The sequence below is a fragment of the Phyllostomus discolor genome, chromosome 1, assembly GCF_004126475.2.
Source record: "Phyllostomus discolor isolate MPI-MPIP mPhyDis1 chromosome 1, mPhyDis1.pri.v3, whole genome shotgun sequence".
NCBI classification, from domain to species: domain Eukaryota; kingdom Metazoa; phylum Chordata; class Mammalia; order Chiroptera; family Phyllostomidae; genus Phyllostomus; species Phyllostomus discolor.
In genome coordinates this window covers 198,768,959-198,785,436 of record NC_040903.2, presented here as the reverse complement: position 1 = coordinate 198,785,436, position 16,478 = coordinate 198,768,959, and the positions used below count along the sequence as shown (strand labels likewise).

General features: G+C 45.5%; 2 protein-coding genes across 4 annotated transcripts in view; both read left to right on the top strand.

Moving 5' to 3' along the window:
- The window catches only part of VIPAS39 (VPS33B interacting protein, apical-basolateral polarity regulator, spe-39 homolog), a 24,105-nt gene extending 12,145 nt beyond the window's left edge, over nucleotides 1-11,960 (top strand). For all 3 annotated transcript variants that reach the window (XM_028507536.2, XM_036012684.1, XM_028507535.2), the window contains 12 exons: nucleotides 46-79; nucleotides 593-695; nucleotides 2,185-2,212; nucleotides 4,706-4,779; nucleotides 5,676-5,751; nucleotides 6,192-6,326; nucleotides 6,923-6,964; nucleotides 7,303-7,392; nucleotides 8,757-8,843; nucleotides 9,646-9,735; nucleotides 10,154-10,258; nucleotides 10,875-11,960. In XM_028507536.2, the coding sequence (XP_028363337.1) occupies nucleotides 46-79; nucleotides 593-695; nucleotides 2,185-2,212; nucleotides 4,706-4,779; nucleotides 5,676-5,751; nucleotides 6,192-6,326; nucleotides 6,923-6,964; nucleotides 7,303-7,392; nucleotides 8,757-8,843; nucleotides 9,646-9,735; nucleotides 10,154-10,258; nucleotides 10,875-10,895 (885 nt within the window). In that variant the 3' untranslated portion in view covers nucleotides 10,896-11,960. The remainder of the gene's footprint in view (nucleotides 1-45; nucleotides 80-592; nucleotides 696-2,184; nucleotides 2,213-4,705; nucleotides 4,780-5,675; nucleotides 5,752-6,191; nucleotides 6,327-6,922; nucleotides 6,965-7,302; nucleotides 7,393-8,756; nucleotides 8,844-9,645; nucleotides 9,736-10,153; nucleotides 10,259-10,874) is intronic.
- The window catches only part of NOXRED1 (NADP dependent oxidoreductase domain containing 1), an 18,592-nt gene continuing 13,314 nt past the window's right edge, over nucleotides 11,201-16,478 (top strand). The window contains exons 1-3 of the mRNA XM_028506331.2: nucleotides 11,201-11,332; nucleotides 12,318-13,598; nucleotides 15,350-15,521. Coding sequence (XP_028362132.1) covers nucleotides 15,367-15,521 — 155 coding nt within the window. The 5' untranslated portion in view covers nucleotides 11,201-11,332; nucleotides 12,318-13,598; nucleotides 15,350-15,366. The remainder of the gene's footprint in view (nucleotides 11,333-12,317; nucleotides 13,599-15,349; nucleotides 15,522-16,478) is intronic.

The following is a 16,478-nucleotide window of genomic DNA, read 5'->3' as shown; positions in this document are numbered from 1 at the left end:
AGAGGTTGCATAGGGTAATTCATTCTTTGTTCTCTTTTCCTCCAGGTTTTGATATTCCTGAAGAGGACATTGAGCAAAGGTGAGCCTGGTTTGACGGAAATCTTCAGTCAGCAAGATGAGTGCTATGTTTGGGGGAGAAAGGCATTGTGGCTTTTACACCAGAATTCACCAGCACTGGGTCTGCTTCAGAGGTGGCAGGGCTGGTGTGAGACTTCAGAGTACACATCGCATCCCCGAGGGCAGTTGTCATCCATCAGTGTGGTGACTGCCTAAACTACTAACTACAAAGCCCCCTCTATTTACTGGACACGCAGATGGCTGTGCTGGTTTGAGTCGGTCACAGTTGAGGCTCGGTGCCGTAAGTCTGCATTGGTGAGGACCGAAAGCTGACGCAACGGCTGAGAGTTGTCCTGAGCCATGCAGTGTATGATGGTACATTGAGCCATGGGCAGGAATGCCATACAAAACCATTCCCAGCCTCTGATCAACTTTGAGGAATTAATGTTCGGAATGCGTGACTAGGGAGATCAGCTTCACCCTCGAGTAACAGACTTTAGTCTTTGTCCACCTGACTTCTTCCTGCCTATCACAGAGATCCTCTTCCGGGAGCTGGAGGTGCGGCAGGTCGCCCTGAGACATCTCATTCACTTCCTTAAGGAAATAGGGGATCAAAAGCTGCTTTTAGACCTCTTCCGGTAAGCCCTGATCACCGGGTCCATAAAGCATGTTAAGTGCTTTGTGAAAGCACTCTGGGGGATGCAGAGAGAGAACACACTGTCTCTTGTTTGTGGAAATGCTTGTTAGACAAGATTTTGAAATGCGATGGGATACCTAGTAATGCACCGCAGGCCGTGATAAGGTGACAGTGCGGCAGGTGGTTCGGAACCAGGCTCTGGAGTCACACATACCTGCATTGAATACTGGCTCCACTGTTAATTTATAGAGCGGCCTTCAGCAAGTTACCCAACCGTTCCAAGTATCAGTGCTCCCATCTGTAAAATGGAGGTGATGAAGCCTTCCCCACAGGGTCATTATGAAGATGAAAAGAGTTAGTGTTCTGTAAAGCACTTAGCATAATGCCTAGTATTAATATTTATTAAGCATTTTTAAAATAGAAAATCTAGAACGAAGGTCTCTTTTATTACTTGGTCCCCAGTGATGGTAGTGAGAAGTTCAGTGGAAAAGCAGAAGCAGCAAATGTAATTTGCAGTCAGGGTACCTGAGGATAGCCTTATGGAAGCAGTTAGGAGCTGGGCCTGAGACTAGGTAGGATTCTGATTGGTGGAGAGGTAAAAGGTAGGCATATCTGCTGTGGGTTGGGGAATGGGGCGTCTTCTATCTTGTTTTCCTCTCCTTCCAGTTAGTCGGGGCTACTTCCTGCCTTTAGATTAAAATGTATGTATATTATGTTCTTTCTTCAGTGTCAGAGAAGGGGTTGGAACCTCTGTTGAGGCTGACATGTGGCCTAGGGTAACTCCAGTTACCAGTGACTCCAGCACAGTGATGAGCTGCCCCAGAGACTAAGGTGGGGAAAGCAGGTCACCTGGTTAGGGTCAAGATTACAGGTGGTTAGTCATGAATTTTCAGAAGACACATTTATTGAGGCAGGCTGTTCTGTCCCTCCTTCCCAATCAATAAGGCTTTATGAAGCATCACCTCCTGCCAAAGCAGCGAGTTAATTGTAGTGGACCATTCAGAGCAAAAAGGGATCGGAACATGAAAGTCCTTGTTCTTCAAGGCCATACCACCTTTGGGGAGAAACAGAACACATTTTACACTGTACATGAAAACAAGGCAACAGTATAGAAAATCTGTTCAAGAGTGTATTGACAGAAGAAGAGTGCTTTAATCTTTCTTTAAAAATCTATAACGTTACTGTGGGCTAAGGTTTGGTAGAGTCTGAGCTTTCCCATCAGGCCTTACAGAGTTATTCGCACCCTGCAGGGCCTCCTTGTCCCTGCTTTTTGCTTAGCCGGGAAGGTCGGGAACAATGTTGGCTGATCCACCATGTGTTTTCAAAGGGTTGCTGGTGGCAGAAAGTTAAAGAAGAGAAGGGCTTACCTTGTGAATGGAGGCAGTTGAGTTTGAATTGTGTTTCCCCTAGAGCAGTCATCCTGTTTTGTGAGGTTACACCGCCACCCGTCACTAGATAAAAATGCCCTGCTCCCTTCTGCTTCTCCCCAGGTTCCTAGATAGAACAGAAGAGCTTGCGGTAAGTGTGGCCTTTATTTCAGTTGGGGGCCTGTTTAACAGGACTCTAAGCTAACACCTGGTCTCCAGGATCCCAGAATGACTGAACCTGTTTCTTTTCTGTTGGCATTGATTGTATCCAGAAAAGAGAGACATCTGGGAATCCTGATGATGTCCTGTTTTATTGTTTTTAATACGTTCTGTTGATTTGGCTGTAAATAAGCTTTTTTTTTTTTTAAATAAATGAATGAGAACTGGCCTCATCAATGTGTAATTTGTTTTTTGTTGTTGTTTGCAATTGTTTTTAACTCCTGGTTTGTAGGAGCTTTTGGGTTTTGGCTTTTGGCTGTTAATACTAAAGCAAATGTGAAAGCTGAGAGTGATGGGAAACCCGGTAGAGGTCGAGAAGGAAGACAGACCATGCTGGTGATCCCCCCAGTGCACATTTTGGCTCAGAGCTCAGCGAACAAGCATTAAAATAGATTTTTGACAGATTTTCATCATCGTAGAATGAATGCCTGGAATGTGAGACTAAGTCTGAACTTTTATCAAAAATGTAATTGTAGTATTAAAGCTTCAGTGGTCCATTTTTAAACGTTTGACAGAATGCAGGGGTGAGAACTTCCTGGCACCAGCAGCGGCAGGGCCGTTCCCATGGCCGCGTAGCCGCTGCAGCTGTAGCGCACGTGTGGTGACGTCCGTGCTCGCGTCCAGCCGGTGCAGCTAATGATGTGGTTAAACCTGTGTGTGCAATGGGGTATAATTCAGGAAAGTGTTTTCTAGTAATATTTGCTAAAAGGAACATGTACTTAATATTTAAGGCAGGGTAAAATCTCAAAAATGCTTTCTCTTAATCTACTCCAAATGATTGGCAGTCTGTAGTCATCATTTTAAAAAGCCTTTGTGTCTATTTCTACTTTATAGGTTTGAAACTATAAGGAATTGTTTTCATACATCATTCTTATAAAGTGTGTTGTTTTGAATTTTGATTAGTAAAAATAAATGTACTTTGGGTACTCATTTCCACTTAAAACTTTCTTGTTTTTTGCATGTTCTCTGTGATGTTTGAATTGAAGAAGATTTAGCATGCATGTTGCTGTATATAAATTTGGAATTTTCTAACCTTGTACATTCTGGAAGTGGCAAAGCTGATAGTCTGCTTTTAATTTATCCTCACAGAATATGAAGATTTCCCAAGTAGGACTTTTTTTGAAAGACTTAAGATCAAAAATTCATAGCTCTTAAAGGTCACTGTTTTGAATATTGCAAATGATTATATAACAGATATTTTACAAAGACTAGATTATAATATTAAATAATATAATATTAATATAATATTAAAACAGAATAATCTCTTATTCTGGTTTACATTATCATTTACATTCTTATAAAATCTGTTTGCTGTAAGAGGATATGCTGTCCTCCTAAAGCCAATTCATTCTCTCTTTTTTTAAGATTTTACTTGTTTATTTTGAGAGAGTGGGAATGGAAAGGGAAAGAGAGGGAGAGAAACATCGATGTACAATAGAAACATAGATCAGTTGCGCTTGCACACCCCCAACCGGGATCCAGCGGGCAACCCACGCACGCGCCCTGACTGGGAATCAAACCAGCGGCCTTTCAGTTCGCAGGCTGGTGCTCAATCCACTGAGCCGCTCCAGCCATGGCTCATTCTCTTAATATTCATATTAACTGACAGTCTGTTCATTTTTTCATTACTAGAAGTTTTTAATAACCTTATATAAAATTACAACTTTCACAGTCATCCTTAATTATTGTGTCATATAAACTTGAATTCAATTTTTAGAATTTCAAAATAGAAAGCATGAAAGATTTTCTTTCAGAGTTCCACTTAAAACCTATAGTATTGAATTGACTATTTAGCTGTCAACGGTGAATCAGAAGGACTTGCCCTATTTGAGATGGTACTACCATTGATCATGTACAAGGTCAAGGATGTCAAAAATAACATTGAAGTAGGCATTTAGCCCTTCAGCTTTTCAAAGGCTAAAGCTGAAGCAAAAGCTGGTTTTGGTTAAATGCTGAAGCTAAAGCCAATCTCCAGAGTAAAACTAAGTGCTCCATCTACTTACTGCTTTGTTATATGTCAGCTCTGTTCATAGAACTTCCTGTGGTGATGGGAGTAATCTGTGTCCGTGCCGTCCGATGTGGGAGCCACTAACCACATGTACACTGTTCACTAATCACACTAAAAAAGTGACTACTGCAACTGAGAACCTGAATTTCTTTTTAATTAGTTTAAATTTACATGTAAACAACCCAGCGTGGCTGGTGGCTACCATATTCCACATTGCAATTTATTAGATAAACCAAAGAGTGAAATCACTCTTTGGCTCCCCACCCCCATCCCTACATCAGTCCTTACCAAGAAAGAATCCCTGATAATGAAGCATTTGGTTTTGAAGCATGGGAAATCTACTTATGGAGCCACCTCTTCATTCTAAGGAGATGAAATAGTTCAAAGCCTTTCTGTGTCTCTTTTGAAAATTTTTAGCTGTCCCATTATCGAGAGCACTTGAACATTCAAGACCCCGAGAAACGAAAAGAATTCTTGAAGACCTGCATTGGGTAAGTGTGTAGGAGAAATGTTTTTAAGTACAAATACTCTCATGTGGAGGAGTGAAGAGACTAAAAGAGGGTAGAACGGATGGATGGTTGAAGGGAGAGGCTCATACAATGGATCATACGTACAAGCATCATTAAAAATGGTCTTACTTAGTGGTTCCAAATGCTAGTCCCCAATAGAATTTTAATTGATTGATGGTACATTAAGAAAAATAAAGACAATGCAGAGAATTTTTTAAGCCAAATTTTTGTAACTGAAAGGCTGTCTTTTATTCTGTGATTTTTTTCCTCTCCCCTCTCTCCCCCCACTAGTAAAATTAGTTGTAATTGTTTTTTATGACCGTACATATTAAAATAAAAACTGGGCCACATAGCATTTTCAGTGTTACTGATCCTTGAAACCCCGAAGCCCAGGAACCACTGATTTAGTACAGGCTTTGACCCAGAATGTAATTCCCTGTAGAAACCTGCCCCGAACATTACTGTTCTGCTGGTTGGACTCTCACTGCTCTTGGGAGTAGCTCGTTTTACTGTTGGACAATCTTCATGGCAGTGGCTCTTCTTACTCATTAGCTAAGTGACTCACTCACCAAACATTACAGCTCCCACAGTGAGAGGATTCTAATTCGTTCCTCACCAAAATCACTAATGGCTATATTTTGTCAGCTTTTGGGATCCCTCTTCAGTTGGCAAAACCGTAAATACAGAATTCTATCCAAAGGTCTTCTCTATAATATTCTCCATTCTCTCTCTGCCTTTTATTGATGCTCCTAAGGTGAATTGAGATCAGATTTATGAAGCCCCATGAGCCTCACATGCTTGCAGTAGGGACTTGGTTTAATTGGGTTTGTTCCTGTTTGAGTAGAGGAAAGGGTACTAACCTTCTGGCCCCCTTCCAGTTTGCCATTTTCAGCAGAAGATTCTGCACACATACAAGACCATTACACACTCCTGGAACGTCAGATCATTATTGAGGTTAGACTCCTCGTATCCGTGTTTTCTGCCTCAGTGCCAAAGCTGAGTGCCGTTCAGCATCAAAGAGACATCTGTGCTCTGCCGTATATATCATTTCCTGCTATAGTCTCTAAGCCTTTCATTCTCTCCCTCTCCGTGGTAGCCCCCTCCCCTCCATTGCTCTCAGCATCCTTTTTCTTCTCACCTGCTGTTAACCTGGAAGTATCTCCTTGTCATCCCAGAATTCCCATTTCACTGCTACTTCTTTGGTCTTCATCCAACCTGGGTCTGTCACCATTTTATGGCTTTTAAACTCCCCTGGGTTACCCTGGGCAGTTTTTTCCCCCTCCTTGCGTCTTTCCCAGGGCAGGAGATGACAACTACGGTAGTATCAAAAGTTTCCCTCCTGCTTCTACTGCATGGGCATTGTCCTTTGTTTCCCTTGGCTCACTCCACCGCAGGCAAATGACCGCCACCTAGAGTTAGCAGGACAGACCGAGATCTTCCGGAAGCACCCCCGCAAAGCCTCCATCCTCAACATGCCACTAGTGACGACGCTTTTCTACTCCTGCTTCTACCACTACTCGGAGGCTGAGGTACGGGCAACCCGTGACAGACCCCGGGCCCTCACTGCACAGAGGAGCCAAGTTTGAAGTCAGTTTTGATGTACTCTGTTAACAGTGGGTGTGCCTAGTTCTCGGAAATCCCCCCGAGGCTCTCCTGGCCCTCCGCAGGGGTGAGCCAGGAGGAGAAGGAGGTCTGTAAGGGCTCGTGCGGCTCCCCGTGCGGGGGCATCAGCACAGCACACTGTCTCGCCAGCGCTGCTCCCAGGGCCGTCTCTGTTCAGAGGTCCGTAAATGCAGGTGGACTGGTGAGCACAGTGTGCAGACGAGCAGCAGGGTGTCAGCTGTGGAGATTGGGACCCTTTTTGAAAAATTTAATGCTCACAAGTGGACATTTGGATTAGTATAAAATTGGGGAAAACACCATACTAATTAACCCAGTCTTGTTAAGCTGGGTTGTGGTGATATCCAGTTAGACCTGATGGAGCTTTTCTCCTAAAAGAATTTCTGGGTTTAAATAGTTACGGAGTAAAATGTAGACAGTCCAGTGAGTACAAGAGAAAATGGGAGGTTGGCTGGTATTTGGGAAAGTCGGTGACACTAAAATCCCTTCTCCACTTTCAACTCAGGGGACGTTCAGCAGTCCGGTCAACCTGAAGAAGACATTTAAGGTAGATGCAAACTGGTCAGTGCTTGGATAAAAGTAGTATTGGGGTGCCAGGTGGGGTGGGTGTTGCTTTGTAACCTTGCATAGTAAGTCCCTTCAAGTTCAGGGGAAAAGGTGGAAAGGAATGTGTTTGTGGGAAGTGGGCTAAGGCTTTCCCTGAATGGCCAGCTGCAGTGCTGGGGCTTGGGAAGGAAGGCTTGGTGACGACCTGAGAGATCGGTGGGCTTTCAAGGGGCAGAGTCAACACTGTGGTACATTTTTGCCTACCTTTTCCAGGATTCTCAAGCACCGCCCTGGTGCGTTTGTGCCTCCCCTTAAACCCCCCTGGTGTCTGCTCTCTAGATCCCAGACAAACAGTATGTGCTGACTGCCTTGGCTGCTCGCGCCAAGCTCCGGGCCTGGCACGACGTGGATGCCCTCTTCACCACAAAGGTGGGTGCCCCGAGCGGCTCCAGGTGACCAAAGCGCCAGACAGACCGACTGCATGTATCCCAGGCCTCCGGGCAGTCTCGCTCTCTGGTGACTGGCTTGCATTTTTCCTCTACCTTTATATTTTACAAAATGTCACACCTAAGCAAAAGTTGAAAGAATAGTGTAATGAACACTAATAGTCTTTATCTGCTGCACTAATTTATTAACATTTTTGCTGTATTTTCATTCCATTCTCTTTTTCTATGTGTACAGAACCAAAGGGTCACTGGTTCAGTTTCCCGGTTTAGGGCACATGCCTTTTCTATGTGTATATAAAAAGAAAAAAAAATGCTTTTTTCTTGTTTTTTTTAAAGATTTTATTTATTTATTTTAGAGAGACAGGAAGGGAGGGAGAAAGAGAGGGAGAGAGATATTAATGTGTGAGAGAAACATTTATCTGTTGCCTCTCACATGCCCCCAACCGGTGACCTTTCAGTCTGTAGGCCGGTGCTCAACCCACAGAGCCACAGCAGCCAGGGCTGCTTTTTCCTTTTGCTGAACCACTTGAAAGTAAGTTTTAGACATTATGACACTTCTCCCTTAAATGCTTAAGCATTTTCCTCCTTTGTAGCCACCCACGAGAGATTTAACATTAGTGTAATATTATCATATATATAGTCTATATTTAACTGAGCTGTTTCGAGCTGCTTTTGTTTGTTCCCCATCAGGATCCAGCCAGGCATCTTGTGTTGCATTTGGTTGTCGAGTCTATACTGGCTGACATTTTAAATATTGACTTTTTTCGTTATGGGTTTGAGAATTTTCTGTTTTTCCCCTTTGTTAGTTATTCAGTTAGCTACATTAACCCCCAAAGCAACACATGCCTGTGTCCAAATTGAACACCGTGGGAAAGTATAAAGAATAGAGTGAAGTTTCTCTGGGGTTGTCTGCCTGCCCCTCTCTCACGCCCTTCCTCGAGGCAAATACCGTTAACAGGTTGATGGGTGCTTTCAGCTCTTTCCCCGTGACTTTACAAAGAAACATCTTTATGTAAATGTAAAGATGTAAAGGACAGGATTTTTCTACCCAGGTAAGTTCATACTCCAAGTTGTTAAGTAAATCTCTTATCTTGCTTAGCTGTATTTCACAGTCTTTTCTGCATCAGTGCCTATAAATCTAAGAACTTATTTCACATGACTCTTTTCTACCCTGTCAAGTTTCTTGACTTTTCTGAGAAACTCATCTCTGTTTCCCTTTCCCTCGCCCCAGTCCATCCACTCACACCACCACGCTCTTTCAGTCTGACCATAAAATGCAGGGAGATTCGCTCAGAGTGTGTTGGGTTCATGTCTGGCTTAGCTACTATCGCCACCTTCCCTTTTCAGAACTGGCTGGGCTACACCAAGAAGAGAGCACCCATTGGCTTCCATCGGGTTGTGGAAATCCTGCACAAGAACAACGCCCCCGTCCAGGTAAGGGCTCTGGAAGAGAACTGGGGGCAGGGTCCTCTAGGACGCCTCACCTGCAGCCTTTTACTGGTCAGTGATAGGACACCTGATCTGTTCTCTTCTTTGGGAAAGGCAACACAGTAACTGTAGTCAGAGTTGAGAGAGAAAGTTCCAGGGAGCCCTGGCTGGTGTGGCTCTATGGATTGAGTGCTGGCCTGCGAACCAAAGGGTCACTGGTTCGATTCCCATTTTAGGGCACATGCCTGGGTTGCAGGCCAGGTCCCCAGTTAGGGGAGTGCAAGAGGCATCCACACATTGATGTTTCTCTCCCTCCCTTCCCCTCTCTAAAGATTAAATACATACATACATACATACATACATACAATCTTAAAAAAGAAAAGGCCAGGGAGGGAAGTTCTCTGCCTTTTAGAAGTACTCGGAGAAGCACCTACAGTGCTAAGCCCACGAAAAGTACTGCGATACTGCTGAAATGATACAAAAGGAGAGCTCACTGAGAAGGGACGTCCGGGAGCAGTGGGCGCAGTGCTGGATCAGACCTGGAGCATGCGTGTTGCTGGCCTGGGGATCCAGTTTTCGGCTGTGGAAGAGCGTGCTCTCCCCTTCTTTCCTAGGGGGGCATGGGAGTGCTACATGGGGTCCACCTCGTTTCCCACTGCAGCACTGCTCATGTGGTGGGTGAGGGGACTTGTAGACATCAGATTTGTAGGTGAACTCTTTTTGCCTTCTTTGGGATTTGTTTCTACTTTCCAGCGTTCTGTGTTTAATGGGTCTGGGAATCACTAAGCAGAAGTACCTCTTCCCACAGATACTGCAGGAGTATGTCAACCTAGTGGAAGATGTGGACACAAAGTTGAACTTAGCTATCAAGTTCAAGTGCCATGATGTCGTCATTGATGTGAGTTCCCCAGAAATATGAACCCTGTACTCATCCTCAGTGGAGAGTCTGGTATTATGATATTCTCTGTCCTGGACCATAAAGTACTGCCATCAATTTTGACTTACTGGACAAAGTGATCTGGCAAGAGTTAGCGTGGAGGCCAGCGCTCCGGTGTGATTTCCCAGCCCTCTGACTGGTGTTTCTGTGCTCTTCTAAATGTTGCGCTCGGAGAACTCATGGAGCTGAAAGAGCTTGCATAGAGAACTCGTGCAAGCTGTGTAGACTCACTCCAGCATGAAGTGCTGTGGGGGCTTGACCCCGCTGTCATCCCAGCCTCTCTTCGAGCCTTGGCTCGAAGGAGGAATAACATGAAGAGAAAGACCTTCATAGAGAAGGCTGATTGGGGGTCTTCTTGTTTGTCTGTTTTGGTGTACAGACTTGCCGGGACCTGAAGGACCGTCAGCAGTTGCTGGCATACAGGAGTAAGGTGGATAAAGGGTCTGCAGAGGAGGAGAAGATAGATGCCGCTCTCAGCAGCTCGGTGAGCCGCCACAGCCCCCCTCCGGCAGCCTTAGGAGACAGGCAGCTCACAGAGTCGCGTCCAGGGTACATGAGGGTCATCTGGGGACCTCTGGTGAGACCTAACTGTGATGCTCTGATCACGGTTAAGTCTAACAGGTAGGAGGGACTAACTTCTGGCAGGATAGAAATGAATGTTACAGATTCACAATATCCTGGGAATGAAGGTGACCTGCCTGTTGGAAGTAAGAAGAGGGTACAGTGGATTTGAGCTCTTTGAGGAACACAGCCTGCCTGTTTCTCATAGCACGAAATTGCTGACCTCTCTGTTAATGTTAACCTTAGTTCCCGGTTAGATATTTTGGGACCTACCTGGGGTCATTGGAAGCTAGTGACTCTTGATCCTGAGGAGGGCAGGACCAGAATAAATGCCCAAACTCAGGCTTGTGAGACACACATTTGGTGTCTAATTTGTATCTGAATAAATGAACTCTGCCACATACAACATTTTTAAAAATTCCTCCCCCTTCCATTCTTCTTTTCCATGTACTACGTAGCTGTGAGTCTTACTTTATTGCATTCCCACTACCTCTCTGTTGGAATCAGTGCAAATTGATCATTGTTTCTTCTCGCTACAGCAAATTCGATGGAAGAATTAAGTGGCATCAGCTACCCTGAAACCTGCATCGGGCCTTCCTTTTCTGCCCGTGAGAGTAGAGCGCACTTTTCTTTAGGAGAGTTACAGCATCACGTTGCTTGGGCCCTCATCAACAGGCCGCACCTGCTACTCTTGGGACGGAAACCGGCACCTGGGCACAGAGAGCTCCCGACTGATCCTCTGTGCAGGGCCATCATCTCAGAGCCAAGATCCAAAGCTTCGACTCATGAGAAAGATTCTCTCCACCTGGTGCTCACGTGAAGGTGGGAGTCACTTCTAGATTGGACCCTCGGTGGGCAAGATCCCTCTCGGTCTGAGAAAAGTGACTGCTCTGCCAGAGAAGTCTAGACCAAGAGATGCAGGTGTCACAGGCCGACCACTCAGTTCCTCTCAGCTGATTATGGCCCGGACTTGATGCTGGACATGGGCAGTTCTGCTGTGAGTGATGTCAGAACAGAACCAAAATGGCTTTCTCCCGGGGGCCTCAGGAAGGGGTGCCAGTGTTGCCAGGACCTGCTGGGGGCGCCCCCACACCAGACTGTATGGAGCCTTCCACAATGACAGATGGCCTGGGTGTTGTTTCTCGGGCCAGTGTCCCCCTGCCGCCCCAGTCTAGCCTCTGTCAAAAACTGCAGGCTGATGGCCTCGTGTGGGTGAAGCAAACAGCCCCATTGTCTTCTCCCCTACTTCTCCCACCCCAGACCGTGAACTTGCAGGAGCTTAGATTCAGCAGTACTGGAGCTCTCCATTTATGCACAGATCTCATTATTTCACTAGGAGATTATGGAAGTTTCACCAGGGCTAAACTAAACTCAGCGGCATTGCCGACCGTTAGGATTTTAAGATGGAGGCTTTAGTTTCACACTTGGTTTTTAAGAAGATGTTCTGTAATGCAAGATTCCTGCCCTGTACCAACATTAGCCTCTCCTCTGTGACTGAACTGGGTTTCCCTAGACATGCCGAGACTCCCAATAAAGTTGTTTCTTCCTTGGTGCCTTCTTTTTCCCTCCGGTTGTTTTCTGCAAAACAAATAAATAATTGCCTGGTCTTTTGGGACCACTACAAATCTGTGTCAGTGACTACATTCAGCAGCCTGTCAACACACGTTAGGTTATGGGGCAATGGTGCTAAGAGAAAGCAGGGCCGTGTGGTTCATAGGAAGAGCCCAGAGCTGGGAGACAAAAGACCCGGCTTCTTGTCTCAGCTCCAGCGCTGACAAGCTGTGTGGTGGTGGGAGGGTCTCGTTCTCTGGACTCTGTCTTAATGTGGATAGGAGGGCACGGTTCTCTCAGAGCTCGTAGAATTCTGTGCTCCTGTGACCGTGGAGTGGATTAGGTGGTAGGAGGAGGAGGTGCGCGTGCAGAGGCACCCAGTGTGTAAGGCAACGTGGTTCTCAACTGGGTGCCGTGTTGCCCCCCAGCAGACTTGTGTGAATGTCTGGAGACACTCTGCTCCACAACTGGGTGGTGCTACTAGTGGAGAGAGGCAAGGGATGCTGCCAAACACCCGACAATGCACAGGACAGACTCCACAGCAAAAATTTTCCAGCCCAAAATGTTAGTAATGCTGATGCTGAGAAATCCTTTAAGGCGACTGGACTTGGACTTTTACTTCTCCACTTGGCGGTTCCTCTGCAATTCCAGGTAACCTCATGTTTGGTTCCTTTCCCAATCACTCTTGCTGTTGTAGAAATGAGTTTAATTTGCTGAATTGTGCTCAAGTTACTGGCTGATCTTCACACAAACAGTCATAGCTTTCTTAACTAGTATATCAACTAGAGTTCACTTAGAGAAGCAGAACGCTGGGAGTACAGTCTGTGTGTCTGTCCAATCTGTATGTGAGACACTTTACAGACATTTGACCTTGCTCAAGTAGGGCAAACAGTCTCTGGAAGGTCATCTGCATGGCTGGTGGTAGGGCTGCAAATCCAGGTGGCAGGCAGCGGGGAAGGGAAGATGGGAATAAAGTAAGGGGTGAGCAGGGACAAGCTGGAGCCCACGGACTGGAACCCGAGTCACTTCTCCCTGCTCCCAACCTTGAAGTGAGTGTCCTGCAGGAGAAGCTAGCTGGTGGCCTTGGTCATGGAGCTGAAAACAGACCTGGCCAGGGACTGTGAAAAGCTGCGGGGGGATCCAGGACAAGGTACAGCAGTGGCAAGCCCAACTGCTACCCCACAAGCGACAAGGCCACCAGCAGACACCAAAGTGCCCGCCTGTCCCTTGCGAGCATAAACACAAACTGGCCGTTGGCTGCACTTCCACCCTCCAGATCTTGACAGAAATCTCTCCTGTGGCACACCTAACCGGAAACACACAGAGAAGGGAATTCTGGAAAATGTAGGTCAGCCAGCCCACTTGACGCGTTACAAAGCCACGACCACTGGATCCCCATTTTTGAAAATGCTTGTACAAGTTGCCCCGGGCTGTGCTGGCCATGCTGAGCTGGGAGGTTCTGAGCTCCTCCTTCCTTAGGAGCTAGAAACATCACTCACAACAGTAGGATGGCCTATCCCCTGTTTTGGTCTAAGGAAGTATTTCTTAGATTTGATGACAACTTCAACGCTCTTCATTTCAACTGCTGGGGACTTGGCTTTTAAAAAGATCAAGAGAGGGACATGACAGCCCTCCTATAAAAGGTGTTAGAGAAACCATGCACCAAAGGTCACACATTGTATGACTTCATTCATGTGGAATACCTGGAAAAGGTAAACCATAGAGACAAAAAAGCAGATTGGTGGTTGCCAGGGGCGGATGGAGGGGTGGGGGCACTCCCTCAGCAGGACGGGGTTTCCTTAGTGAGGGGCATGGAAAATGTTTTGAAGCTAGAGAGAGGTAGAAGGTGCATGGCATTGTGAATATGCTGAATTGTTTACTTTTAATTGACTAGGTTATGTGAATTTCACCTCAATAAACATGTTTTTAATTTAAATGCAAATCAGAGATGAGTAGTTTTGAACTTTGAGCTCAATTTCACCATTGTTATAAAGTAGACTAGAGTTTTGAATGTCACTGATTTTCCCCCAGCTTTGAGGTATAATTGTCCAATAAAAATTATATATATTTAGGTGTACAACATGGTAATTTGATATACATTTGAAGCGATTACCACAGCCAAGCTAATGAATGTATGCAGCATGTCATAGTTACCTTTTTTCTTTCTGTGGTGAGAACAGAAGATCTGTTCTCAGCGAATTCCAAGTATACAGTATAATATCATTAACCATAGTCACCGTGACGTACAGTAGGTCCCCAGAACTTACCTTACTCGTTCACTTCTTAAACACAAAAAGAAGGGGTTTGAAAAATAACTCCTTGAGTGGTGCTAAGATCTGTATGATATCCCATTCTATAAAAAAAATCAGGAAGTCCAGAACCTTCTGTAGGGAAAAGGAGGATCCCACACTGCCCTGCTGTAGCACTCCCACAAATAATGAAAGGAATTCATGTCCTCACATTGCAGGTGGGGAAAACCCCTAGGCAAGGCTGGCCCCTTTAAGACTCCGAGACAAGTAATTTGGTAGCTAAGGAGTCATAATGACAATTTTCTTGGGTGGTTCTTTCTGGAAATGTAGTTCTTATCCTGAGGACCACAAGTAATGAGGAGTAGAGCCATTTTCTCCTCAGCTGGGTTGGTGAGAGATGTATATAAATGGGCTTATACTTCTTTGGCTTCATTTTCTAAAGTGTAGATGTCCCCGCTGTAGGCAAAGGACCATGATATTTAGTTTGAGGTCTTTTCTACTCTGTAGGGGCACACAGAGTTTAGTGAAAGGGAAGAATTTCTTTGAAATTTGGTCTAAATGTTCAGTCTTATTTCTTTTTTAAAAATGTATTTTTAAAAGATTTTATTTATTTTGTTTTTTTAATTTGTTGTTCAAGTACAGATTTTATTTATTTTTAGAGAGAGGAAAAGGGAGGGAGAGAGAGGGAGAGAAACATCAGCGTGTGAGAGAGACACTGATTGGTTGCCTCTCACATACCCATTATCTGGCCGGCAACTCAGGCATGTGCCCTGACTAGAATCGAACCAGTGACCTTTCAGTTCATAGGACAATGCCTAACCAACTGAGCCATGCCAGTCAGAGTGAGTCCTATCTGTAAAACAGGAGGAAATGGGAGGGAGAAAGTGCTAGGCCAAGAGCACCCATGAAACCCACGGCTGACATAAATGCATCTGCTGAAAGAAGTGCCTGGGGAGGAACATTACTTTGGATTTCTGATCAGGCTTTTCTTGAATCCAGGTATTCTCGATTCGTGGGTAGTCAGTCAGTGTTGAGGAGTTCTCCAGGACTCACACTGAGACAGAAGATGAGAGCTGGAAGGACAGAACTAGGAGGAGATGGGGTTTGGAGCCCTGCACCATAGGAGCTTGTGACGTGGGCACATACATCCTCCTGCATAGACCCCCTCCTCTTCCAGGGCGAGGAGCCAAACCGATTGCTCTCTGTCACTGCAGGGGATGGTGGCTTGGAAATGGACTTACTAGAGGATCTTGAGTCCCTGCAGTTTGAGCGCGGGATTGAAGAGGAAGACCGCAGCTGGCTGTACTTGCAGCATCGTTGCCACGGGCTGATGATCAAGGGCTGTGCCCATGCGACCTTCTTCTGTAAGCTGCTCCATAATTTGAGGTAAGCAGCGTCTCCAGGGTCAGGCAGATGAAGAAGAATCTCACTACAAGGAATACAAATGGCCTTAACTTTTTATATTGGAGGATACCTTTGGTAAGTGTCTTCCTACCTTTTCCAACCCACTGCCTATTACTCTTGGTCTGAAAACACCTGAGAAATGCGTACTAGGGTCCCTTGGCTGTGGTTCCATAATAAAGCATGGGTGAGAAGTGATTTCCTTTCAGTAAGCAATCAGTTCATTCATCACTCATTTATTCATTCACTTGTGTCTTCCACAGTGACCAATGACATGTCAGTCCATGAAAATGAGTTGAGTTCCTTTTTAGGGTGCTAACAGTGGAATGCTCCCTCACAGGAGAGCCACCTGGGGTCCCTATGGCCAGATGACTTGCTTGAAACCAGGAATACTGATTTGTGGAGAAGCTCTGAGTCCAGTCAGTGTGGCTTCAGACACTTAAATAAGAAGTCATGTGAGAGCCAGGTACCTAGGACTAAGCTCCTGGATTCTGTAACTCTAAGTCACTCTTGGAGGATCTGACCATCCCCTGCCCCAGCCTACTTTTCAGTTTACTTTTCTGTGAGATTAGATTAACTTCTTGTTGATGGAACCAGATCTGAACTGAACATGTTATAGACACAGCAGGTACCCAAGGAGGCAGGTTGCTCAGTGAGTTTGCTGATTGGCTGACTGATAAAAATGCACAAACCTATTGGTTGAATCCAAGACGAGTGGTGAGAAACCGGTATATGAAACTTCCAGGAGAGATGTTGTATTTGGAAGGGTCAGGCACTGGCAAAAAGCATTCTCTTTTCAACCAAGAGAGAAGTTTTAAATAGAATCAGATGAGCCTTGGCTGGCATAGCTCAGTGGATTGAGTGTGGGCTGCGAACCAAAGTGTCACAGGTTCGATTCTCAGTCAGGCCACATACCTGGGTTGCAGGCCATGGCCCCCAGCA